The sequence below is a fragment of the Vipera berus genome (assembly GCF_964194415.1).
Source record: "Vipera berus genome assembly, chromosome: 2".
In the NCBI taxonomy this organism is placed as follows: Eukaryota; Metazoa; Chordata; class Lepidosauria; order Squamata; family Viperidae; genus Vipera; species Vipera berus.
In genome coordinates, this window is record NC_138203.1 from 219,694,942 (window position 1) to 219,722,690 (window position 27,749).

Sequence of the window (27,749 nt, forward strand, 5' to 3'; positions counted from 1 at the left end):
ATAAAGGTACAAGTACAGATGCCTTCCTTTCATTATCTATTCTTTAAAGGTTCTGTAAGATGTGGTGGTTTTCCGTTCACATGTTTAAAGTGTCACTGAACTTGCATCTTTTTATAAAGCTGCAAACATGCAATCCTATTAAGAACAGAATTTAAAAGAATGTGTTTGCATATTACATACCACCATTTCTGAGCGTTTGGACTGGAACACGTCCCTGGAATAAACCACACAAACTACCTTATCTGGATGACTATCCTGTAATTAGGTAATGGCATATAGCTTTATGAAGATGACAAGGAAGCTCTTAGCAGATGATGACTGCCTTCATTCAAAATTTTGTCAAATTCAGCATTGATCAAGGAGCATCTCCCTCCCTCATACACCTGGAATTGCAGTGAGAGGCAGATGAATAGTTTTGCTTGCTCTCCCCACATGACAAATTATTAATAGCACTGAGAAGCAGGACATTTCATTCTAAAGAAAATCTATTTAGAATTCACTACCAATCATTCTGTTCTATCTTTCCTCCATATTATAGAACTGTGTTCCATTCAAATCCAGTTGGAGAATGTAACAATAAAAAGGGAAAGCATTATGGGTTTGCTGTTGATGGAAGCCATTCTGTAGGGAATATTTATTTATTTATTGTGCCCTTAAGTCAGTGTTTACTCCTAATGACTCCATGGATAACTCCCTGCAGTTTTCTTGGCAACATTTTCTGTATAGTTTCCACTGTCTTTTTCTTAGGACCTAGAGCTAAGTGAAAGGGACGCGGTGGCTCAGTGGGTTAGGACGCTGAGCTTGTTGATCAGAAGATCGGCAGTTTGGTGGGTCGAATCCCGAGTGCCACGTAGCAGAGTGAGCACCTGTTACTCGTCCCAGCTTCTGCCAACCTAGCAGTTTGAAAGCACGTAAAAATGCAAGTAGAAAAATAGGGACCACTACGGTGGGAAGGTAACAGCGTTCCATGCACCATTGGCGTCTAGTCATGCCGGCCACATGACCATGGAGACGTCCTCGGACAAGCGCTGGCTCTTCGGCTTTGAAACGGAGATGAGCACCGGCCCCTAGAGTCGGAAACGACTAGCACGCATGTGCGGGGGAACCTTTACCTTTACCTAGAGCTAAGTGAGGGACGCGGTGGCTCAGTGGGTTAGGACGCTGAGCTTGTTGATCAGAAGGTCATCAGTTTGGCGGGTCGAATCCTGAGTGTCGCATAACAGAGTGAGCACCTGTTACTCGTCCCAGCTTCTGCCAACCTAGCAGTTCGAAAGCACGTAAAAATGCAAGTAGAAAAATAGGGACCACTACGGTGGGAAGGTAACAGCGTTCCGTGCACCATTGGCGTCTAGTCATGCCGGCCACATGACCACGGAGACGTCCTCGGACAAGCGCTGGCTCTTCGGCTTTGAAACGGAGATGAGCACCGGCCCCTAGAGTCGGAAACGACTAGCACGCATGTGTGGGGGAACCTTTACCTTTAACTAGAGCTAAGTGAGGGACGCGGTGGCTCAGTGGGTTAGGACGCTGAGCTTGTTGATCAGAAGGTCATCAGTTTGGCGGGTCGAATCCTGAGTGCCGCATAACAGAGTGAGCGCCTGTTACTCGTCCCAGCTTCTGCCAACCTAGCAGTTCGAAAGCACGTAAAAATGCAAGTAGAAAAATAGGGACCACTACAGTGGGAAGGTAACAGCGTTCCGTGTGCCTTTGGCATCTAGTCATGCCAGCCACATGACCACGGAGACATCCTTGGACAAGCGCTGGCTCTTTGGCTTTAAAATGGAGATGAGCACCGGCCCCTAGAGTTGGAAACGACTAGCACACATGTGCGGGGAACCTTTACCTTTAGAGCTAAGTGAGATGGTCTGGTCAAAATCCCCCAGCTGGCTTTGTGCCTAAAGTACGACTAGCACTCAGGTTTCCTTGCTCCTAGTCTAGTGCCTGAACTATTAGATGAGTGTTTCTCAACCATGGCAACTTTAAGGTGTCTGGACTTCAACTCCCAGAATTCCTCAGTCAGAATCTTTTCCACATTCAGAATCTCCTATTACCCCTGTATCTATGTAAATTCTCTCAATTTTTCATCACAATTGGATGAAACATGTTTTTAGCTTCATATTTATTCCTTTGCTATGGGTATGGGTACACTTAAAGCATTTATTTGAAATAAGCAGGCCTTTCCCAAGAAAATAATCAACAGTCAGTCAATATCTAATTAATTCTTGGATCTACAAGTGGCTTGAACATTTTTTTTATCCTCTGTTTAAGTTTCATCTATCCATTTATGTCCCTGAATAGAATAATTTTTCTCTTAGATCACATTCATTCAAACTATGGCACAATTTTCCTGAGAGGTCATTTCTATTTCTTTTATTATCACTATTCTCTGAAGTATAACTTGCAGTATCACCATCGTATGAACTCCTATACCTGTAAGAACGATGATACAAATTCATTTCTTTCTGAAATACATGTTTACATTCATAATTAAATCTACACAGTCATTTCTGTGCATACATTAATCAACTCACTATGTACAACAAGACCTTTTTCATTCAGATTTATTGTATGCTTCCCTTTCCTTTTAATTTCACATAGAAAAATGTGCCTATTTTTCCTTTTATTTTATTGTTTAATTCATACTATTTACCAATTATTCCTCTTGTAGTACAAGCCTCATGCCTCCTCATGCCATAGGTTTCCCCAGCGGGCCCACAGATATTGATCTTTGATGCTCATTATGCCTTTAGTTAATCAAAGATTTCACTCTTTTTAATTAAGATACATAAGAAGGTATGGACTAAATAACCAACCTTAGGCATATCCATGCAACATGCAACATTCTCTATTAATAGTGATAAACAGTTTAGACATAACGTGGTCTATATGTCACAAGGACAACCAAAGCTTCATGCATCTTCACTCTATTTTAGGATTTGTAATCTAGAGACCATTTTGCAAGTCAATGACTATTACCAACATACCAACACAGTGCACTGGCACACAGGATAGAGAGGAATATATTAACATTTGGGGAACAGCATTTTTTTTTAAAAAAATATCCTTTTTTAAAAAGAATGGGAAAGGAAGGATTTTTGTTTCTCCATCACCCCCAGCAGCTCATAAGATAGAATACTAATCAAATGACATTTCCTGAACTTTCCTCTTGGTTAGTTGGAGGAAACCTGTTTGACTAGACGCCAAAGGCACATGGAGCGCTGTTACCTTCCCACCGTAGTGGTCCCTATTTTTCTACTTGCATTTTTATGTGCTTTCGAACTGCTAGGTTGGCAGAGGCTGGGACGAGTAACAGGCGCTCACTCTGTTATGCGGCACTCAGGATTCGACCCGCCAAACTGCCGACCTCCTGATCGACAAGCTCAGCGTCCTAAACCACTGAGCCACAGCGTCCCTTGGAGGACTCTAGCATACCTCAAATCAGTAGACAGCATCTTTTTCTCCTTAGCATATTTTCTGTAGGAGGACAACAGTTTGAACATAAAATCAAGCAATGTGATACCATCTTACTCCTCAAAAGAAACAAAATGGTTGCCACAGTTTGGAAAATTGCATGCTGAAGTTTCCTGTCTGAACCACAGTTTGAACCACAACTTCACCACAAAACAAGGGTCATATTGGTGTGATTAAAGAAGGCATTCCCAAGTGTCAAGCAGCGCATGACCAGGGAAAGAAGGTTCACATTTCATTAAACAGGTTTAATGCAGGAAACACAGGATTAAGTCAAAGGATCTTAGAAAATGAATAAGCACACTTTTCATCTTCATTTATGAACAAATTCATTAAGGTGAGGTCTCAGTGAGTTGCTTAATCGGCTTTTTCCTGGAATATGAAACCAAAGAACTAACTGACCTTTTCCTAGTTAAGCCTAGGATTGCAATATCCATCTGCTTTTCATTAGCAATGCCTTTGAACACTTCATTTATCCTTCCTTCGCTCCTCCCTTTGTTCTTTCCTTGATGTAGTCTTGATGCCTACATGCTTGGGAATTTGCTGACTGAGGCAGGCTGCTTCAAGTCACTCTCTAGCAAAAAGGGCCCTTCACGGATCTTCCTTCTTCCTTCTAAAAATATGCTTTGATTTTCATTAATAGGCCTGAGGCTGTTTATGTCTCTTTTGTAGCTTACTAGATTGGCTGCAACTCACAGTCCCCAACACATGAACTATTTATATTCTGCCTAGTGTGCTATAATTATAATAAGAGTTTTGGGGGAAATAGTCTTAATTTTCTCATCTTGACAAGAAGCAACGGATGGAAACTAGTCAAGGAGAGAAGCAACCTAGAACTAAGGAGAAACTTCCTGACAGTTAGAACAATTAACCAGTGGAACAACCTGCCTCCAGAAGTGGTCTGAAATGGTATAGGGTTTCCTGCCTGAGCAGGGGGTTGGACTAGATGACCTCCAAGGTCCATTATTATTATTATTATTATTATTATTATTATTATTATTATTATTATTATTATTATTATTATTATTATTATTATTATTATTATTATTATTATTATTATTATCTTCTTTCAGGGGAATCCAGAAGAGAATGTCAGTTAATTTGAACACTTTTTTCTGAATAAACATTGAACTCCTCTCTGTTGGATGAATGAGTAAAGTGGATTTTTAAAACAAATATAACATATGTGAGTTCTCTTGTACAAATAATCAGACACCTTATCACTTTTTTAAAAAATAATCTTTTTAAGAATGGCAGCGGAATGAAAAACCTGTAACTCACATAGTTCCCAACACATGAACTATTTATATTCTGCCTAGTGTGTCTGCACTTGATATTAGCAGCTTAGCCAAATGCTATGATTTATTGGGATGTCTTTTTGTGTATACATATACATGCATACACACACACACACACACACACACACACACACACACACACACACACACACAGTGTCCAGGCCCATCAAGCAAGATATAAATTTTTCATATGTATACATGTGTGTGTATTTCTCATTGGCCTGGTATAAATATTAAATTGTGTTGTTTGAAAACCATCCAAGGTCACTTGGGTGAGATCGGTAGTATAGAAATTTGATAAACAAAAATAAATAAAAATGATTACATTTTTATGACAATATTAATTTGTAATTCTAACGTGCCTATCTGGGGGTCCTAGAGTTGATCCCATTTATGAACACCATCTGCAAAAACAGGAATTGGCAGCTCCAATGGCTCCTACCCTCAGCAGTGAAGTTTATAAGCTCCCGAAGCTTGCGTGGAAACCCCATCCATTTGCATTGCTTCATATACCCCTGGTCTCTAATGCATCAATCACAGTCCATGTGCTTTGCATTTTAAACTCCATTATAAGAAATGAAATGGAGGGGAAAAGCCATATAGTAACACCCATTTGCTCAATTTCTTAGCAATTTCTCTTCCTCTTTTTCCTGCACTGCTGCTCTTCATCTACACCCACTGTACTGGAAATCCAGAGGCAAAGTTACTTCATTTACATCATATCTTCACTGCCCAGTTATAACAAATTACAGTTTACTGAGATTTTCCAGTAAACATGCATAAGCCTGCAACAGGTTTCTGGATGTAACAAAATGGACAATTCTGTGATTGTATAAGGATGCAGTATGGAGGCTGATACTGGATAAAGACGCTTTTAAATACTTTTCCCCAGTGCTTTCTTGCTGGATATAAGCCCCCCAAACAATGCCTTTTATTCCTTGAAAGAACATAGCCCAATTTTATTCTTATCCTCCTATCTTTCTTGCAAGGGCAGGGTAGGGTCAACAGAAAAGAAATGAAAAAAGATTAAGTCCTTTCTTCCTCTACCAGTTTTCCATTTCAAAGTTCAGTTTCAGTAATTGCGACATACGTAAGACAAAAAAAAAATAACAACACAAAAATTATAAAATGAAATGCAACCTAAAAATGCAAACAGTAAAGAACTCACATCTTGGGGAAGAAACTCAAGATTTACAAGTTTTTATTTGAATGAAAAGATCAGTTTGACTTTCCTTCACCTTTCCTTCCCAAGGTATATAATTTTTCTCTTTCCCAGAAAGATAGAAACAACTAGGGTGGTTGTTTTCTGATTGCAGAAAAATTTGACAAGTTCCTAAGTTGTTTCTTTTGGAACTGGTAGGTAAGGATCCAAGCTTCCAGGTTTTGACTTTTTGATTCCTTCTAACAGCTGAGCATTGGAAGCAACAAGAGAGATCATAAAATGCCATAAAATGCGCCAATCACAAACTACTTTATGTATGTTTTATTAGAAAGCAGAACTGGAATGCTATGTGGTTTAAAAGGATCAGACTCTTAAAAATAATACATACAAAGGTGACTTCTATTCATACCACAGAATGTATCAGAATTGCATCTATCCAACCACAAAAGATCTGCAGAGAAAAAAATGCTTACTGATTTTTAACATTCTAGGAAATTAATTATTTATTATTGGTCATAGACAGAAAACAAAGGATACTGTTTATGATGTCCAGGAAAATCAGTGCAGCTTAAGTATGATCAATGGAAGGGGGAAGCTTACTTTTGTCCCAGGTGATTGTTGCCTTTATTATGATATATACACCATCTTACAACTCTACAATTAGAATAAGAGTCTCGTCTTCTTTCAGAGGAATCCAGAAGAGGAATGTCAGTTAATTTGGACACTTTTCTGTGAATAAACATTGAACTCCTCTCTGTTGGATGAATGAGTAAAGTGGATTTTTAAAACAAATATAAAATATGTGAGTTCTCTTGTACAAATAATCAGACTTCTTATCACTTTTAAAAAATTAACCTTTCTAAGAAGTTCATAATCAGAATGGCAGCGGAATGAAAAACCAGTCCAGAGAATAGGAATCTCATTTCTATTTCTCTCCACATTTATATCTCCCACAAGCTTCTAGAATAGAATCACTTTTATTGTATAAACATTGTCTCTCTGAATTAACTTCATTTGAGGGCGATCATGCTCTATTTAAATGGCAAAATGGATGCAAGCAAAAATGAAAGAGTTAGGTCATTTTTATTTAGTTCCACTGAATACTATTCATTATCTTTCTAATTGCATCATCAATGCCATCCTCATCATCTTTTCTACATTTGTTGGATTTTGTTGGAATAAGATTCATTGCCATCATAAATAAATAAATAAGAAAGAAAGAAAGAAAGGAAGGAAGGAAGGAAGGAAGGAAGGAAGGAAGGAAGGAAGGAAGAATCTCTCCTAGTTGAAACTAATTTGCTCTTCTTTCCCCCTATTTAGTGTTTTATTATTCATGGATTGTCAGAAGTCTGATGAATTTTAAATGTTTAGGGAATTTATCCTTAAGTATTCTTAAGAACCATTGTCCTCTGTAGCAAGCAAAGCTGAAGGTCTGCTAATACATTCTCCTTGAGGAATGTCTAGATTAAGCCATAAAGACCTTCTGTTCTGCAAAAATGATTCTGTGCTGTGGTTCTTGGGCTTCTTCCATTGCAATCCACATCTACTCTTTAGAGTTTATTTTATTTTATTTACGGAAGTTTGAAAGTACAACCATGACAAAAGAGAAAAAAACCCCACCTCTCACTTTAGGTTAGGTTTAGGTTTATTAGGTTTATTAAATTTTTATACCGCCCTTCTCCCGAAGGACTCAGGGCGGTGAACAGGGCATATCATAAAACTACAAAAATACAAAAGTTTAAAAAAGAATTAAATTATTGCCCACAGTAAAAACTTTAAAAGTAAAAACTTTAAAAGTTTAAATTCTTGATCGAGAGTTAAAACTCTAGTGACTGACAATTGACTGTGTTTGAAGGAACTTTTATGTTAGCCTTTTTACTCATCCAGAACCCCAGGGTTCTATGGAACACAATTTGAAGAATTCTGACTTAGAACATGTTAGGAAACAAGTTCTATTTGGTCTCCATCAATGTTATTTTTCCAGCTGTAATTTAAAGGAGGGGTGAATAAGCTTCCCAGATGAGTCTTGTTTTAAGGGAAAATTGTAGGAGATGAACTCAATCAGCCAAGAACCTAGAAGGCTAGCAGGGAAATTTGCTTTTTTTCCTGCCTGTGCCAATGTTCAGCAGGAAATAATAAGAAGTCCTTACTTAGTAGCACTGATAGAGGAGCTGAGGGAACAGAATTAATTGGTAAATAGAAATACAAACAGAAGTTCAAATGCAGATTGATGCTAGATATAGAGGGTAGAGTAGCTACTGTTTTATAGGAGATAGGTCTAAATTATATCAATAATATTGGCTGACCTTAGAAATCCATTTATTATTAAACTAATCAACTGCAAGCAATGTTTCTCTAGGAACTCTTACATTTTTGCCCTTTATAGCTCCATAAATTTTCAACAGCAAATGAACAGGCACGCCAAGAATAGAGATTTATTGCCATGTGTTCTAAACTGCTAATGACTGTGCACATCTTTGTGTGAAAACATAGAAGGAGAGAGGGATGGGGAAAGCAAATTAGACTAACAGTAGTAGTAGCAGGAGTAGCAGCTCTAGTCTGGCATGCTACAGGTTTTGCATTCAAAGGCAAAGTCATCGGCTGAGGAATTCAAGCAAGGCTGAACACAAATGAGAAAAGAAATCCTTCCGTAATGAAGAGAGTGGATGAGAGTGAATAGGAAAGATGAGATTGTTTTTAGAGGAAGGAGGTTTATTACTTAGAAGACATTGATAGATTTCCTTGCACAGGTGAATTTTTAATAAGAGGAATGGTAAAAATTGGGGGGGGGAAGAGGCTTGTTGGTCAAATTTTAAGAAATGAATAAGAAGTTTAGATAAAAGATTATCTTGTCTCTTCCCCATCCTTTCACCCTCCTTATATTTAGGTTTGTGAAAGAAACCTAGTAATTAACTTCTGTAGGCATCCCTGTAAAACAGTTTTTGAGATAACAACCAACTCCAGTATAAAACCTATCTGACTCCCTTTTAACAACCCTGTAATCCCTTAATTTGGGCTATTTAGCCCTTAACAGTAGCTTTTGCATTAACCTTCTATATTGCTGCAGGTATCAGCAATGACTTTTTCTGGTAGAAATCTGAGGACATATGCTTCTGTTTTATAGCCCTCTAGCTTCATTGTTCTCCTAAGAAAATGGGCTGACCAATCAAATTCCAGTTTGTGTTTGAGATGGGGTTCAAAACTGTTCTTTGTCAATAATTACCAAATTGGACATGTAGACTATTGGTCACTTCTCTCTTACTATAATGTTCCTCTGGTTATAGGGTGACCAGGTTTTTGCAACTTTTGTTTTCTATGAGCTTTTCTTTATTGTCTAGGATTCCACATTTTTGGTTGGCTACCATTCATAAAAACATAAATGAAACAAATCTTGAAAGGAATCCATTCTATATGAAGAACTGATACCAACTCAATCATGACATATAACTGGATGAATAATGTTCTATAGTCCAGTCTGAAAATTATATAGGAATCCCCTGTTAGTTTTCCACTAATATTATTATGAATATTATGAAGCTTAAGGACAGCAGCTTTCTCAATGGAGATATTATTAGTGATTTGCACCTTCTCACCAAGCTGGCAATGGACAACCTCTGTTCCTGCTCTTGCATACAAGTTCCTTTTTCTCTGCTCTGAAAAATTTGAAATATTCCAAAAGCACTCCACAGCCAATCAAATGCAGTCAGTTCTGGAGTGGGTTAAGCCAGGAGTGGATACTTGGGAATAATTTTGAGTAGCATTCTCTCCAAGTATTCATATTGCACATAGTAACTAGCAAAGGCCTATTTCCTTGGGGAACTGAAGCTCTCTAGTTTATACTTAACATTCTGATTGCCAGAATTACAGGATGGCTGTGCCGGGAGGAGGGTAGAGAATTAGATTCTGTCTCTAATTAGATGTTTGCTCTTCATTTGAATTTCAGATGCTAGCTTTAATTTTAGAAACTTTCCCAGGAAGCAAAATGACTTTCTCTAGCAAAATGCACCTGGCTTCTTCAGTCTTTGTCTGATAGCTTGTCAATATCACGAAGTGAGCATGGAGTGGAGCCAACCATTGTCTCAGTACTTGAGAATCAAAACTTTTAGATGCAGGCATGTCAAACTGCCGCCCTGCGGGCCGGATGCATCAGACTAAAACCGTGCCCACCCTGTTGCTGGCAATGGGGAAAAAGTTGTGATACGTCACGCGGTGTCACATGACGTCATGAGTTTGATATGCCCTCTCAATTTTTAGGGACCATCTCCCATGAGTATCCTCTAGATACGCAGACTTCAGTTCCTAGGATTCCCCAATTAGGTTGGCCATTATTGAAAATTCTGGTAGTTGAAGTCTACATATTTAAAAATTGCCCAGACTGGGAATGCTGTTTTAAAATCTCCACGTAAATAAAGGAAGTATATCTAAACTGCCAAGAACACATAACAATAGACAGCTCATTATTATGTATTATTAGGTAATTTAGGTAATGGTTAAGGCATCAAGCTAGAAAGCTGGAGACTGTTCTAGTCCTACCTTGGGCACAAAGCCAGTTGGGTGACCTTAAGCCAGTCATTTGCTCTCAGCCCTAGGAAGCAGGTAATGGCACATAGCTTCCCAATAACTTTCCAAGAAAACTGCAGGGACTAATCTGGGTGATCGCCAGGAGTCAACACTAACAACCATTTGTCTGAAATGGTATAGGATTTACTGCTTGAGCAGGAGGTTGGACTTGAAGACCTCCAAGGTTCCTTCCAACTCTTGTCATTCTGTTACTGCTTGTAATATATCATTGTAGCTTCACTGAATCCCAGGATATGTAACCTGATGCAAGCCTTGTGAAAAGATCTAATTAATCAACCATGTCTGACTTCTATAAAGACCCATCTAATAAAGGAGAATATTTGTAGCTCATGGTTGAAATGAGAAGTCCTTGCTGCTCTCTGAGCGTGATTGTTTTCTTGCAGATGTTTCATTACCCAAACTAGGTAACATCATCAGCACAGATGATGTTACCTAGTTTGGGTAATGAAACGAGTGCAAGAAAACAACCAAGCTCAGAGAGCAGCAAGGACTCCTCTAAGATCCATCGCTTTTTTGATAGATATCAGTTTTGGATAGCTTAATGGGAGAAAGAGAGGGTAGATGAGTCAATCACATGACAAACATTTGCAGGGGACCAAACATATTACCACAGTATCTCTTTAGCATTCAAGGAGATGGAAAACAGACATATCTAGCTTATGGTAATGAATAGACAAGTAGTCACTAGCTTCTAAATTTATATTTAAATTACAAAGGAAGAAGGTGGAGTATTTTTTGGTAACTGCAAATTAGCAGATGGATATATACGAACTCATATAAATATAAAACCTTTGGAGCTTCGTAGTGTAACCTTATACTTGTATTGTTAAAAACAAGTCTCTTTAGGGATTGCTGGATTTATTCCCAGATGGAGGACTTCAGTGCAAATTCTGTATTTGATGTAAGCAACAATGACATTATATATTTCCAATCAACTAACAATGATAGATGGTTTTGTTTTAGCATTTAAAACTTGTCTTCTCTCTCTCCACTGTTTCTTTTCCTAAGGTTTCACTATGATATTCTGTGCTAAAATTGTTCTGATTTAAGCATTCCTTATCCTGGAAAATAAATTTATTGTTATGATATTTGATAAAACTACATGGGAAGATTTTAGCACTTCTGAGCTGAACACTGATAAAAGAATATATATATAGAGAGAGTGACAAAAAAACCAAAAACAAAACCAAAACAAACAAAACAAAAAACCTCAACTAACCAAGCAAGGAAGCAATGAGAATTTAAACCATGAAATAAAACTGTGAATCCATTTCAAAATGCAATAAAACTTACAAAGTGTTGTGATTCAGGGTCAGCCTGTGGGTTCGGCAGTTGGGTCGGACGACTCAGAGGAGGAGGAGGGGGGTGTTGAAGAGCTTGCTGAGGGGGTTGGAGAGCTTGCTGATGAGAGCCCTCAGCCAGGCCCCTCCCACCTGGTCACGACGCAGACCCAGCTGTGTGAGCCTGACAGTGTGGATGAAGATGACCCACAGCTGGCCCTGTTCAAGGACGCCCGACGCAGGAGGCAGTCAATCAGGAGTAAACAGAGGAAGGCAATGGGGCACCTTGGAAGGAGGCAGAGAGAAGCCACGCCCTGAACTGTATAAAAGGGGAATGTGTGGGAGGGCTGGTTTGCTGAAGGCAACCGTTTGAATAGCTCCTGTTTCATGGTTCGTGTCTTGTTTTGCTCTGTTTTATGTTAATAAATTTGGCAGGCTTAGTTCCAGCCTCTTGCCGTTTGTAAAGGGGTTGTCCCTGCCTTTTCTGCAGGGCCGGTAGCAGGCTGGTACAGAACACAAATATATATTCTTGTTCTCTTCTCCAACGCACCACCCTACAATCACCAAGACTGATGAACATTTTTTTGGTCCTATTTCTGTTCTTTGAAATTTCTCCTTGTTGAAATGTAGTTAAATGTTTATAACTTCCTTTCCATTACCAATTGATGAAGAAGAGTGACAGGTTTGCAGCTCCACAATTTACTTTTCACCATTTTAAGCATAATTTTACTTTGGAGCCCATTAAATGAATGTAAGCACTGAACAACTGTAGCAAAGAAAACTCTACAGAAATTAATACAGAATCCATTTACTGTGTAACACAAAAGCAATACAACTGGAAGATACTTACGTATTCTGTATCAGCCTTGGAGTCATAGTATTCAATATCTTCCTCCTGTAGATTAAAAGAAATAAGTGTGATAAATATACAGTGCAGGATCCAGGAAGATTTTTCACCATGATAGGATTCCTAAATATTAGTTGAGTCCAAATATCTCATAGGACCATGGATCCCTGAGGAATTATTAGAAAACTTTTGGAGACTTTTTTGAGGCAGGCCAGAGTTTGTGATTGGATTTTATTGATGAGGTGAAGGAACAATGCTGGGATTTATGTCTGGGAGGAGATTCCCCAAGGGCAGCTGCAACTCCACCACCTTTTCTGTCTGGCTTTTGCTGTAAGTCATAGTCTGTTGAATAGCTTATCATACTAAGCCAAGGACACTCCGTATCTCTTTTGATCAGCATCATGTATGTATGTCATTTGGAAATGTGTCAGTAGAAACACCAGAGCTTGCCATGAAAAATGCCTATTGACTAGGTAGTTGCATGAACAGTATGATCAGTTCCAAAAGAAAAATGCTTGGTGGCAGTGCATTGAGAGATGGCTGAACTAGGGTTCCTGTAGGCCAGAAAGGCTATTTTGTTGTAATCTATTACTTTTAAGTGAAAATCTACTCTTAGGTGTAAACAAGATTGTTACGATTTATGTTGATTGCTTTTATTTAATATCCTGTGACTATCACTGACTGTTGTATCTTATGATTTATGATGATTGTATTTTATGATCATGATCATGATTTATCACTTGTTGCTTGCATGTAGACTGAGGACTTATGCACTTGAGATAAATTCCTTGTGTGTCCAATCACACTTGGCCAATAAAAATTCTATTCTGTTCTGTTCTGTTCTGTTCTGTTCTATTCCATTCCATTCCATTCTATTCTTGAAATCCACATAGAAAATGTTTAAATATATAAATGATTTACAAACCACAATAGCTAGATACAGAAAACATGGCATGATAGAGCCTTGGTGGAGCAGTGGGCTAATGCCTCCTTAAGTAACACCAGCTGCCTGCAATTAGTGCAGGTTCGCATCCCACCAGGCTCAAGGTTGACTCAGCCTTCCATCCTTCCGAGGTAGGTAAAATGAGGACCCAGATTGTTGGGGGCAATTAAGCTGACTTTGTAATAATGCCGCTTGGGGGGTGTATGAAAGCCCTAATAAGCAGGCATATACATAGAATGAAGGCTACTGCTAAGCTTGTAAGCCGCCCTGAGTCTTCGGAGAAGGGCGGGATATAAATGGAATTAAAATAAAAATAAATAAAAAATGATAGAAAGAAGCCTCATTAGGGTGACATATCTATACAGGTGAACTCAGATGGCTTAAGAAATTCCATAGAACAGAGACAAATTACTAAATAAAAGCATACAAAATAATTGGCATGCTGCAGCTAGGTTTAAAAACATACCATTGTTAATCCATGTGTATGATCTACATAATTAAAGTAAAAAAATGCATGGGTTGTTAAAATAAAATGAACAAATTTTGTCATTACTCCCAAAGGGCCAGCTTTCACTCATTGTTTGCCTTTTTTTAACTGCAGCAAGAATGAGAGCAGGTTGCGACGGCACTAGCTTAAAAGCAATAACTTCTTTTCTGAGCCTGAACAATGGTGATAAAAATGCTATTAATAATTCTTTCCTTTCTTTGGAGAGCTGTCCTGTGAACAGATGATTCTATTTCCACTTCATGCTATCTTTTTTTTCATAATTCTGCTCTATGATGTTTCCATGTCATTCATATATCTTTTTGAAAGATATCTACTTCAGAATTCATATTGAAATATGTATTTCAAATGACCGTATTTCAAAATAGTTGTATTTTAATACATACTCTTGCAACATTTAAATTAAGAGAGAACTGTGTTAATGTTCAAAGATTTGCAAAAGACTTTGATTTGTTTATTTTATTTATTATGTTTGTATATTGATGAATCAGACAGACTCACAGTGATTTATAAGCAGATGCTACTAAATCCATTAAATTACAAAGAGAAAACAGTAACATAAACCATTACTAATAAGGCAATATGGGAAGCTTGAAGACCTTTTGAAAAAGTTCTATTTTGATGTGCGACTAGTGAATTCCAATTCTATCTCTGAGAAGAAGATTTTCCTCAAGGTGAGAGCAGGCAAGAACAAACACTATTGTAATTTCCCACCTTCACATTTATGGGAAAAATTCCTCACTGGGCATGAAAATGATGAATGGGTTGGCCCCATAAGGAGGAAGCATCCTGGAGAAACTTGGGAGCTCTACCACATATGTTAAAATCAAGCCTTGGTGGTGCAGTGGTTAGAATGCAGTACTGCAGGCTACTTCTGCTGACGGCTGTCTGTCTGCAGTTTGGCAGTTCGATTCTCACTGGCTCAAGGTTGACTCAGCCTTCCAGACTTCTGAGGTTGGTAAAATGAGGACCCAGTTGGGGGCAATATGCTGACTCTGTAAACCTCTTAGAGAGGGCTGTAAAGCACTATGAAGCAGTATATAAGTCTAAGTGCTATTGCTATTTTGAATTGTACCTCGAAGCCTCTGGAAAAATTGATGCAGTGCCTATCACATTGGCATTGTTTTCACCAACCAGTGGCAATTCCAAATACCATTACAGTGATGTGGTTTATTTGTTATCAGGGCACTTCACAATCATCAGGGCCTTCTCATCTAGCTAGGATCACAACTGGCAAAACAGACAAAGCTGGGCAAAATGACCCTTGTGCATGTCCTTTATCAGGAGTCGTAATTCCAGGAAGACTCCTAAATTTTTCACTATCTCATTACAAATTTGCTGAATTCAAGGCCTGCATTTCCAAAGGTCATATGAGTAGTTTATAATATTCCTCCTCCTAATTATGATTCTTTGAATGTATGAGAAGCATGGAATATATTCTTAGTCCTAAAGGAAGAATGTGTACTAAAACTGGAGATCTTAGACCAGTGATGGCGAACCTTTTAGAGACCGAGTGCCCAAACTGCAACCCAAAACCCACTTATGTATCGTTGGGTGCTGGGTGGGCATGGCCCATTGGGTGGGTGTGGCTGCGGTGGTAACGGCAAACTGGATGGGACTAAAAAGTTCAATCAATCAATTGCAACTTTGCGAGATCTTTTTTTCCCTGCGAAAAGTTGAAATTGATTGATTGAACTTCTTGTTGTTTTTTGCACACGGCAGCAGAGGCCTAAAGTGAAAAGGTTTTATAAAACCCAGCTGAAAGCATGCCATAGGCTGGCCACCACGGCCTTAAGACATTGTCCTTCCTTTTACCCAGAACCTCTAAACAGGCAATGAAATATTGGAGACTGAATTCATAATTCCAAAAAAAAAAGAACTACATGCATTAAATATGCAGTAATTAGAAACGATTTGCATAGAAAGCTGTGTTCTAATTTCTCTTCTCTGCTAGGATACCAAGTAGCTGATCAAATTCATAAAGGGACCAGCAATTCAGAGAGCAAATATAGCAAAATATAATGCTCTATTCTACCCAAAGGGGTAATGTTAAAGGGCACTCAGAGTTTGTATTCTGCAAGCAAGAATGGAGTGAGACTGAAGCAGCAGTGGTAGCGTGCTCTCCTCTGCAACTCACTCATCATCATTATGGCTCCAAGTGCATCCATCGGTGGCCCTGAAAGTCTCACTGCCCTAATAGAAAAAGGATATTCTTCTGCATCTGGTTGTGTTGCAAGGATTGTAACCCACTTTGGAGATTCCAGGGTATGCAGGAAATTATATTTAAAACATGTCAAGAACTGCATTCTTCAGTCTATTTAAATCCCTGAGATTATGGGCCACACATATAAAATGTGAGAGAAATGAGTTAGAACAAATAGACACGCTTTTCTTCTCCTGGAAACCAAGGAAAGATAGTGGGCTACTAAGAACATGTTTTCCAAGCCATTTCTTCCCAGCACTGGCTTTAATGTTCAAAGGGGCAGGGTCATTGGGAACTTTAAGGTTACATAGACAGAAAATGAACTTTTTAAAAGACTAATGAATGGGGAATACACTTCTGATGGAATGCATCTCATTCCATAAGAAGCAACACAATCTATGTGTTCCCTCACAGATCATGGCCATGTTCATGAAGCCAGTTGTATTACTAGACTAGCTGTGCCCTGTTCAGTTTTCATTTCAGAGACATTTCCTTAGCTAATGAATGACCAGGGGTGGGTGAAAAAAGCAATGGGACTGGGAGCAAATTATGGTGTTCTGTCGGCTTCTATTGAGTTTTCTTATGAGAAAAGAGAGTGTCTGAAATTTTCCTCCCTCCCTCCCTTTCCCTCCTCTCCCCTTGCCTCCCATCCCCTAAGATTGGCTGGGAACATTAAAAATTAAACTCTTGTGACCACAACAGCAGCACAGCAGTGGAGTAGCAGCCTGGAGCGCTGAAGCAGCCACAACGTCCCCAAATTTCATTCCCTCAAGAGTCATGGGTCCCAGATTTTGGAGACATCCTGCAAGAAAGCCCATTTGAGATAATCTGATTAAAAAAATATTGCCCTATGCTGTACCATTTTTTTCCAATTAAAGGTCACAACAGTGAGAGTTTTAGCATAAGATATAAATATAGATAGGTACAGATGATAGGAAACAATGTCTTCCAAAAAATAGAACACAGAGAATATGCTTCCTATTTGAACACTAGTTTCTACTCTTTTTCTAGTTATAACCAAGACATCACTGTTGCTGTTCATAATAGTAGTAATAGTTTATAAACAACAGCCGGCTTGTTTTTGCACTGCGCTTGCTTAGCTCTTACAGTGAAACTATCAATGTACGATGCACAAAGGATTTTGTTCATCAGCTGGCTTGTTGCAAAGCCTAAAGATGATTAGAACTGTGAGTGAGTGACCAGGCCAAGATCCCAAAGCTGACTTCCATGTCCAAGAGAGGGTTACAATGATCTCCCTGCTCCTTGTCCAACACTTTAACCACTGTGCTCTATACTGGCTCTCTTACCTAGACATGACCGAGAGTGAGGCAACTCAATTTACAGCTGTGAAGACAGCTTAAACCAAGCAGAAGGAGTTGAGGAGATATTTCTGGGTGCTCTCTTCCAAGTGGATTGATCTAGCAGTAGATGGGGCATGCCCGCCCCCTATGTCAACTTTAATTGCAAGAGAATAACAGACAGTTCCTAATAAGCAGTTTTTGGTGGTAAATATGTAAAAAGATTTTATTCTCAATTATTTTAGTGACATTTGCAAGAGTACCTTAGCAAATCCTATGTAGAGTAGGAACATCTGATGAAAGTAATTGTAATTATAACAACAGTAATAGTACAGTAATAGCAACAACAGCAATAATACTAATAGAGTCGTGGTGGCGCAGTGGTTAGAATGCAGTATTGCAGTCTATTTTTGTTGACTGCCAACTGCCAGCAGTTTTGCAGTGCGATTCTCACTGGCTCAAGCTTGACCCTCCTTCCATCCTTCCAAGGTAGGTAAAATGAGGACCCAGATTGTTGGGGGCAATATGCTGACTGTGTAAACCACTTAGAGAGGGCTGTAAAGCACTGTGAAGTGGTATATAAGTCTAAGTGCTATTGCTATAGTTAACAGCAATTATTTGTATACAAATAATTCTACACAATTCTTATTCATATCCTACTTTAAATAATACAGATAATAGACTTCATATGCACTATTGCAGAAATCAACGTAATAGTCCTATAATATAGGTTAATATTAGTACCCACATAGAAGATTCCTAACATATGGGAGTCAGTATCCTCAAGGAGTAGTCTCATGTCATTTGTCTCTTGAAACAAGATTTTAGATGATACTGTAAATCTGGATTCTCCATTATATCAGAATTCATCAAAATGCTACAGTTTTTTTGACCAATGTTTACTTTTCTTTTTGTTTTACTGCTAAGTTTTTAAATCAAAAGTTTCCTGCTTCCCTTGCACGTGCCTACACATAATCAGCAATTTCAATTATACACATTTCATGGTATGGAAGTCAATTCAGTAGACATTCCCTCTGCAAGCTTCTATTCTTAATACCTAAATATCAAAGGATAAGAGCTGCACAATGTCATCAGCAGTGCAGCAGAAACAACCTTGCTGCTATTTCTATAGAAAGAATCCCAAACATGCAAATTATATAATTAAATGGTTATAAAGCAGCCAAATATGAATTTCATAATCTGTATATGGTGTTTTGCTGTACAGTTTTAGTCAGCACTTGGAAGAAATATAATTGTACATTGAAAGGGGTATCTTTTCCTGCATATATCCTCAATTTATCAAGCTGCAGTAATGAGGCCAACTGGATTATAAGTTAACTTGACCTGTATGGCTAGCAGAATCTTTCTAATGGTAGCCCCAGATCTAGAGAACTCATACAATAGCTTGGCTTACTTAATTGAAAGAAAAAGAGAAGATTCTTGCATTAATTGGCAAAAACATTCTTCTTGATTATGTTTTTAATAGTTATTTTCACTGCTTTTTAATATTTTTAAATGTTTAATAATTATCTACTCTAGATCTATTTATTTAGTAGGTTGTATCTCCTTTAAATATTGGCCAAAAATCCAGACTGACTTCTATTACTAACTGGAAGTTTACTTGCTATGTATTCATACATCTATACAGCACTGCATATGCTCTACCAGAACATCGTGCATTACAAAACTGCTAACTTTATCATGGTGAAGATTTTCTATAAACGGCTGAGAAGGGCTAATTATTCTTTGGCACTATCGTAGGGATGAAAACCTGCTTAGCTAAACTAATTTCCTCTTTCTTCTCCAGAATGCTAAAACTACAGGTAACAAAAGTATTTTTATTTAAAGAGACCTCTAGAATTAGCAGCAAGCTGTTCATTATTTTAACAAAAAAACTGGGTGTTAGCAGAAAATTTACATTCAGTACAAAAAAACAAAACAAAACAAAACAAAAAACTAGCATTCATAATATTAAATATTAATTAAAAGTGTTCATCATGTTTTCAGATTGTTATATTTTGTGTCTTTGTCTCTTTCGTGCCAGCTCCTAAATGTATACACATAGTGCTTCATTACATCTTGGAGAGCAGATTATTTAGCATCTAGATCAGTGATGGCGAACCTTTTAGAGACTGAGTGCCCAAACTGCAACCCAAAACCCACGTATGTATCATCGGGTGCCGGGTGGGTGTGGCCCACTGGGTGGGTGTGGCTGCAGTGGTAATGGCAGACTGGGTAGGACTAAAAAGTTCAATCAATGAATTCCAACCTTGTGAGATCTTTTTTTCCCCCGCAAGAAGTTGAAACCTTTTTTTTTGTACATGACAGAGGCCTAAAGTGAAAAGGTTTTATAAAACCCAGCTGAAGGCCTAGGACTGGGGTGATGGCACGCATGCCCACAGAGAGGGCTCTGTGTGCCACCTGTGGCACACGTGTCATAGGTTCGCCACCACGGCTCTAGATCTTCCTGCCTCTCCTAAACTCATACAACTAAACTATGAAGATTGGTTTTATATAGATGAGGCTTTATAAATGGTTCCAGATGAGTTGTAGGTGAAAAGAATGGTTGTTAGTGTTACAGAAGTAAAAATCAAAAATATTTATATCTCCTAATATACAGACTATTGTGCTTCTCTTAACTATCACTTTCTATCAGACAAGGAGCTCATCCCAGGCAGAGCTTTGTTTTTTCAGATCTGGAAGAAGGCTTGAGCCCTGTTGCTTTATCCCCAAATGTAGCTGTTGTCTGATATCTGTGACATCTATTGGTTTCAAAAGATCATTTCAGATTGTGGAAACTTCCCCACCATCAATATTTTGGCTATTATTTCTTTTAAATTACATTGCAATAGAGCCAGAAATAAATTGTTCAGCTCCTAAACACTAAGCTCATAGAGATCCTGAAATGGTATAGTAACCTTGCATGGAGGTGTCCTGATTTTAAGCTGTAAACCTCATGGCTATACTATGTATACTGTACATATACAGTATTTTTGTGACCTTTTGGCCACTCTTAATGAAGATGCTGTTAAGGTACCAGATGGATAGTTCCCTAGCCACAGCTCTGTCCTCTTAAAAGGGAGTAGAGAGGGCTTTAGTTTGGTGGTCTGTTCTCAAGGCCAGCCTAGACAGCATTGATTTTATTACTTAATATTCAACTAATAATTTTCATTCCTGATATGCTGCTTTTACTGATGGGTATTAGTAAATATAGGGACGCGGTGGCTCAGTGGGTTAGGACGCTGAGCTTGTCGATCAGAAGGTTGGCAGTTTGGCGGGTCGAATCCGGAGTGCCGCGTAACAGAGTGAGCGCCTGTTACTCGTCCAAGCTTCTGCCAACCTAGCAGTTCGAAAGCACGTAAAAATGCAAGTAGAAAAATAGGGACCACGATGGTGGGAAGGTAACAGCGTTCCGTGGGCCTTTGGCATCTAGTCATGCCGGCCACATGACCACGGAGATGTCCTCGGACAAGCGCTGGCTCTTTGGCTTTGAAACGGAGATGAGCACCGGCCCCTAGAGTCAGAAACGACTAGCACACATGTGCGGGGGAACCTTTACCTTTTATTAGTAAAAATATTCACTAATTCTCCACATTGGTGTAAGGATATGCCCTGATTCTTCTCATCTAAAAGATAGAAAAATGAATGCGATATGTATTTGAGGATAAAACTTCTAAAAAAGAAGCAGGCATAGATGGTACCTTATCTTAACTGCTTAAGTAAGGACAGGTTAAGAAACATATATAAGAATGTAAGAAAAATGCAGTACGTAAGAACATGTTAAGACAGTGGTCCCCAACCTTTGCGTCTTGGTGGCCTGACTGGGGGAGGAGAGGGGAACTGGGCCGTGTGAGCAGTGGGCTGGCGCACGCACACACACAGCCCCACTCACGCAAGAGTGGGTGCCATTTGATACTCCTTCAGGCTTCTCTGCGCCAAAAGCTTTTGCAACGGGATGGAAGGCCTGAAGCAGTGTGAGATCGCTCCGCCGAAGCCTTTTGTCCATTTGCAAAAGCAAAAGCAGAGAAAAGAGACTTTGGGGGTGTAGTCTCGAGCTCCTTCAGACTCCCTGAGGCTGCCAGACCCGCCAAAAGCAGATTGGGTGTCCTGTACAGGCAGCTTCAGTGAATCAGCGAACTGAGCACTCAGCCTCTGCTCTCAACGCTCCACTTTTGGTGCATTGGGAGAAGGCAGCTTGGCGGCCTGGCTGGTGGGGGGGAAGAGGGGAATAAGGCTACGTGAGTGGTGGGTTGGCGTGCAAGAAAGAAGAGAAGTCTTTGGGGCGATATTTGTGCAAATGGAGCTGCACACATGCACCTGTCCGCTTCTCGCATGGCCCAGTTTCAAATGGGCCATGGCCTGATAGTGGACTGCAGCCCAACGGTAGGGACTCCTATGTTAAGAAACAAGACCACACCAGTTTTCTAAAATAATGTTTTTAATATGTATAAGAAACTGAGAGACATCACTTTCAAATGGGAATTTGCACATGATATTTATCACCATTTTGTACTGCACTTGTAATAACAATAACAATAATAATAAGTTGGAAGGGATCTTGGAGGTCATCTAGTCCAACTTTGGAATTAGTTATTTCTAAAATGAAAAGCAGATAATAAACAGATAAATGAACATGTAGTATAAGGATAGTACAAAATGGTGGTGGGTTTTTTTGGTAAAATATTTGTTGTTGTTAGCTGCGAAGTCGTGTCCGACCCATCGCGACCCTATGGACAACATTCCTCCAGGCCTTCCTGTCCTCTACCATCTTCTGGAGTCCATTTAAGCTCACGCCTACTGCTTCAGTGACTCCATCCAGCCACCTCATTCTCTGTCGTCCCCTTCTTCTATTGCCCTCGATCTTTCCCAGCATTAGGCTCTTCTCCAGTGAGTCCTTCCTTCTCATTAGGTGGCCAAAGTATTTGAGTTTTAGCTTCAGGATCTGGCCTTCTAAAGAGCAGTCAGGATTGATCTCCTCTAGGACTGACCGGTTTGATCGCCTTGCAGTCCAAGGGACTCGCAGGAGTCTTCTCCAGCACCATAGTTCAAAGGCCTCAATTCTTTGGCGCTCAGCCTTTCTTATGGTCCAGCTTTCACAGCCATACATTGCAACTGGGAAGACCATAGCCTTGACTATACGCACTTTTGTTGACAGGGTGATGTCTCTGCTTTTTAGTGTGCTGTCTAGATTTGCCATGGCTTTCCTCCCAAGGAGCAAGCGTCTTTTAATTTCTTGGCTACAGTCCCCATCTGCAGTGATCTTGGAGCCCAGGAAAATAAAATCTGTCACTACCTCCATTTCTTCCCCATCTATTTGCCAGGAATTGAGAGGGCCAGATGCCATGATCTTGGTTTTCTTAATGTTAAGTTACAACCCAAGTTTTGCACTCTCCTTCTTCACCTGCAACAAGAGGCTCTTTAGTTCTTCTTCACTTTCTGCCATTAGAGTGGTATCATCTGCGTATCTTAGGTTGTTGATATTTCTTCCGGCAATCTTAATTCCAACTTTTGATTCATCTAGCCCTGCCTTTCTCATGATGTGCTCTGCATATAAGTTAAATAGGCAGGGCGACAGTATACAGCCTTGCCGGACTCCTTTCCCAATTTTGAACCAATCAGTGGTTCCGTGTCCAGTTCTCACTGTTGCTTCTTGACCCGCATATAGGTTTCTCAAGAGACAAATAATATGGTCTGGTACTCCCATCTCTTTAAGAACTTGCCACAGTTTGTTATGATCCACACAATCAAAGGCTTTAGCATAGTCAATGAAGCAGAAGTAGATGTTTTTCTGGAACTCTCTAGCTTTCTCCATGGTCCAGCGTATGTTGGCAATTTGATCTCTAGTTCCTCTGCCTCTTCGAAATCCTGCCTGTACTTCTGGTAGTTCTCGATCCACATACTGCTGAAGTCTAGCTTGTAGGATTTTAAGCATGACTTTGCTAGCATGAGAAATGAGTGCAATGGTGCGATAGTTTGAACATTCTTTGGCATTGCCTTTTTTTGGAATTGGAATGTAAACTGATCTTTTCCAATCCTGTGGCCACTGTTGAGTTTTCCAAATTTGCTGGCAAATTGAGTGTAGCACTTTTACTGCATTGTCTTTTAAGATTTTGAATAGCTCAGCTGGAATACTGTCACCTCCACTAGCTTTGTTGTTGCTCAGCTTTTCTAAGGCCCACTTCACTTCACATTCTAGGATGTCTGGCTCGAGGTCAGTGACCACCTCATTGTGATTATCAGGGACGTTAAGCTCATTCTTGTATAGTTCTTCTGTGTAATTTTGCCACCTCTTCTTAATCTCTTCTGCCTCTGTTAGGTCCCTGCCATTTTGGTCCTTTATCATGCCCATTTTTGCATTAAACGTTCCCTTCATCTCTCCAATTTTCTTGAAAAGATCTCTGGTCCTCCCTATTCTATTGTTTTCTTCTATTTCTTTGCACTGTTCATTTAAGAAGGCATTCTTAAATGAATGGTAAAATATATGTTATTTAATTAAATTCATGCACCTTTCCAATAGCAAATTGTTCTAGATTGCCTGTCCTTGCTCTTGGAGATAATGTAACATAAGATTTAAGCATGCTGTTTCCACAGTTCTTCTTCTAAAGCAGAAGAAAATCCATGGTTTATGATTGCAGCATGCCAAGGACCTCTCATAATTCAAGCTCTTCTAATCCTCAGGTGGACTTTAATATTTCTTGGTTGTATGGACCCTGATAAATCTGTTTTGGCTGCTTCTGTGTCATTGTGCTGTACTAATCTCTCTGTGACAGAAAACTGTGCATTGTAGTCTTGCTGTGAGATCAGAGGTAAAGGAGCCAGGGGAAAAGAAATCGAAATCTAACACCTGCACCGGGTAGAAATGTAAGGCTTCAATTCCAGACTGAAGTTCTTCCTCCAGCCTTTGTATCAGTGTAAGATGTATATAGCCTGGCTCACATATAGTCTTACATGCATCCTATGGGAAAAAAAATCTCTAGCATAACTAAACCATTTGCCGCAAGAAAAAGCAAGAAATGTTTTCCTAAACAGCACACATTGGCTTTTTCTAGAATAGCTAACATATAAAACCATCAGAAACCTTACTACATCTCTTTTGCTATCAATCACAAGTTTCACAGCATTGTCTATTTTAGTACAGTGTCATACTTCACCTGGCATATGGCTTTAGGCCATCCAAAGTACAACACCGATCACATATGTATATATATGTTTTCTTTTTCTTTACTATATTTTTATTTTTTCTTACCTTTCTCTTTCTCTGTTGTTTCTTTCTTTTCTGCACCTTCTACTTTTTTTTTTAAAAAAACCAGTTTTTATTAGTTTTGGCTGTTGTAATTATAATCTTTAGATAAAATTATTATATTAAAAAAGATACTAAAAACAAGTTACAAGGTCAATTCTACATTTGCAAATGTGATTATGCTTACTCTAAAATACCAAAATGTCTGAGGAATAATGTAAGATTTTGTTGCAATCAATACACAAACAAGCAATAGCAAAAGCCCAAGAAACTGGTGTTTCCTGCTTTGTGAGGATTTATCCCCTGGGCAGATTAACTCTCTACAACTTTCCCAACTGCCCTCTGAACCCAGTGTTCTGTTTAGCATTCTGTTATATAAGGTAGATTGAGTTCTATGTCTTGAAACCATATTCAGTATTACAATACGGAGAATGGATTTAATCTATGCCATGTTTAGGACACACAAAATATATAGATTGTATCAGGCTTCTTGCTATGTCAAATAATCTCCTTGCAAATCCCGGCTCAGCATGAGCAGTAATAAAAGAAAATAATCTAGGTGGCTCAAAATTTGGCAGCTAGTAGATAGAAGGAAACAAGACCAGAAAGGGTAAATCTGTGGATCACCAGCAATATTTCTGATATATGAAAACCTCTGGCATTGCACTCACTTACTAGTAAGATAGAGAGTTCTAGCCAGATAAGGACTAGTAAGCAAAGTTATGAAGGCTTTGCTGCCAGCAGCAACTACTTTTATAGAATGCAAGACTATCATAGCAGTAAACATCTATTCTAGACCTTTTGCTCCAGCCAAAAGGATTTCACTATTTGCTCCTACATAAAAAGAATGTGGAGTGTCCAACCAACTGATCAAAGAGAGAAGCAACCTGGAATTAAGGAGAAAGTTCCTAACAGTGAGGAAAATTAACCAGTGGAACAGCTTACCCCCAGAAATCGTGGGCGCTCCATCACTGGAGGCTTTTAAGAAGAGACTGGGCAGTCATTTGTCTGAAATGGTATAAGTTCTCCTGTTTGAGTGGGGGGCTGGACTAGAAGACCTCCAAAGTTCTGTTCTATTCTATTCTATTCTATTCTATTCTATTCTATTCTATTCTATTCTATTCTATTCTATTCTATTCTATTCTATTCTATTCTATTCTATTCTATTCTATTCTATTCTATTCTATTCTATTCTATTCTGTTTGTCTCTGTCTGTAATGGATAAGATTTTCCCAAGGAAAGGTAGAAAATTAAGGAAGGGAAGGCTTTATTGGGGGAGGAAAGTTTTAATAAGAAAACATTCAGATTTCTCACCTGTCCCTGGGTAAGAAATTCAGGAAAATAATGGGGAAGCAAGGTATGGTTAGGAATACCTACGTGAGATACAAAGGAAAATGAATAGAAGGGAAAGTTGTAAATGTCATTTGTATAGTGATGGCACCTTGCGTCAAATCATGGAATATCTTTCTGCAGCAATTTCAGACAGACATTCAAAAGCAGGGGGGAAATGATGAAATGCTGCAGTTAAAATGCCATTGGACTTAGCAGTCAACATACCATGCTGTCCATTGGAGATTATCTTGCAGAAAGTAATGACTACCATCTCGTGGCAATTTCAATTCCCACCTGGCAGAGAATATCTGTAATGGTATGTGGGAATAACTTTAGTGGACCGGAGGAAGAGCTGCAGACCTGAAAAAGGTATCTCAGCCAACAGAAGGAAAAGGGGTGTGGGAAACATCTCAGAAAGGCTCTTTCCTAGTTTTTTGGAAAGTTAAAGTAAAGGTGGGGAAAGGGGTTTTCAGACCTGCAAGATGCTGTTCCTGTAACCTTACAATACTGGTAGTGTTAGTACTCATGGTTTGTGCCTCTTGCCTGGACTACCTCGAAGGGCTAACAGTGGCTATAAGGATACACTGGTTAGATGGCATCTGAGATCTAATAGAATCAAAGGAAATAGGGGATGACTGATTTTTTAAATATACTGTATAGTATTTCTATCTCCCCCTTTCAATAAAATAGTGCCTGAATATTTTCCACCAATTTCAAATGAAGCAGAGGGGATATTTAGGAGCTTGCACTATATTATCAATTTACCTGTGGGGGTCTTGCTTGTCATATTCTGATGGAACAAAATGACAGCTGAAAACTTTATTGCTAAGCGGGACACCTGCTTCTAGTAACATATGGCATAGGTCTAGGGCAGGGGTAGGCAACCTTGGCTCTTTTATGACTCATCGACTTCAACTTCCAGAATAGCTGACTCAGGAGTTCTGGGAGATGAAGTCCATGAGTCATAAAAGAGCCGAGGTTGCCTATCCCTGGTCTAGGTATCTGAGGAGCCATCTTGCCTCAAAGGGACTAGCCTATCCCACTTACTTCAGTGGAATGTGTCTGCTTTGGACCCTGTTGGCCAACAGTTCTGGCTAGGGAGGTCAACAAACAGAGCCTTGCCTGCTGTCGCACTAGCTCTGTGGAACACTCCACCACCGGAGGAGGTGAGAAGTGCTTCCATGCTTCTGATCTTCCAGAAAGGTATTAAAACCTGGTTTTGCTAGGGGGCCAACTCAACACTGGGGGGAGGGGTATGAACAAGAGCTCATCCGTCACCATCATGCCATCCATTTCCTTGGTTCTAGTTATTTTATATAGAATTTGTAATTTTAATTGTTTCTATATTTATCATTTTATTGTCTGTAAGCTGCCCAAAGCCAAGGGCCCACCACTTTTGAAATCTTAATAAGAAAACTGCAAAAATGATGTGTCCAGGCAATCATGAGGAATCAGTACAAACAAACGTGCTGTGAGACCACATCCTGAGGTGTGAAGGACACCAGTGAAACACAGGGGAGTCCTTACAGGAAGAAGCACATCTTCAAGCATGTGGTCATCAGAATTTCCTTTCCCCCATACTTCTTTTCTAA

The 27,749-nt window shown here is 39.2% G+C and overlaps 1 protein-coding gene across 1 annotated transcript in view; it reads right to left on the reverse strand.

Moving 5' to 3' along the window:
• CACNA2D2 (calcium voltage-gated channel auxiliary subunit alpha2delta 2) overlaps nucleotides 1-27,749 on the reverse strand; it is a gene marked incomplete at both ends in the record, with an annotated part of 725,967 nt that overhangs the window by 196,599 nt on the left and 501,619 nt on the right. Inside the window, one exon of the mRNA XM_081316808.1 lies at nucleotides 12,640-12,684. Within this exon, the coding sequence (XP_081172934.1) occupies nucleotides 12,640-12,684 (45 nt within the window). The remainder of the gene's footprint in view (nucleotides 1-12,639; nucleotides 12,685-27,749) is intronic.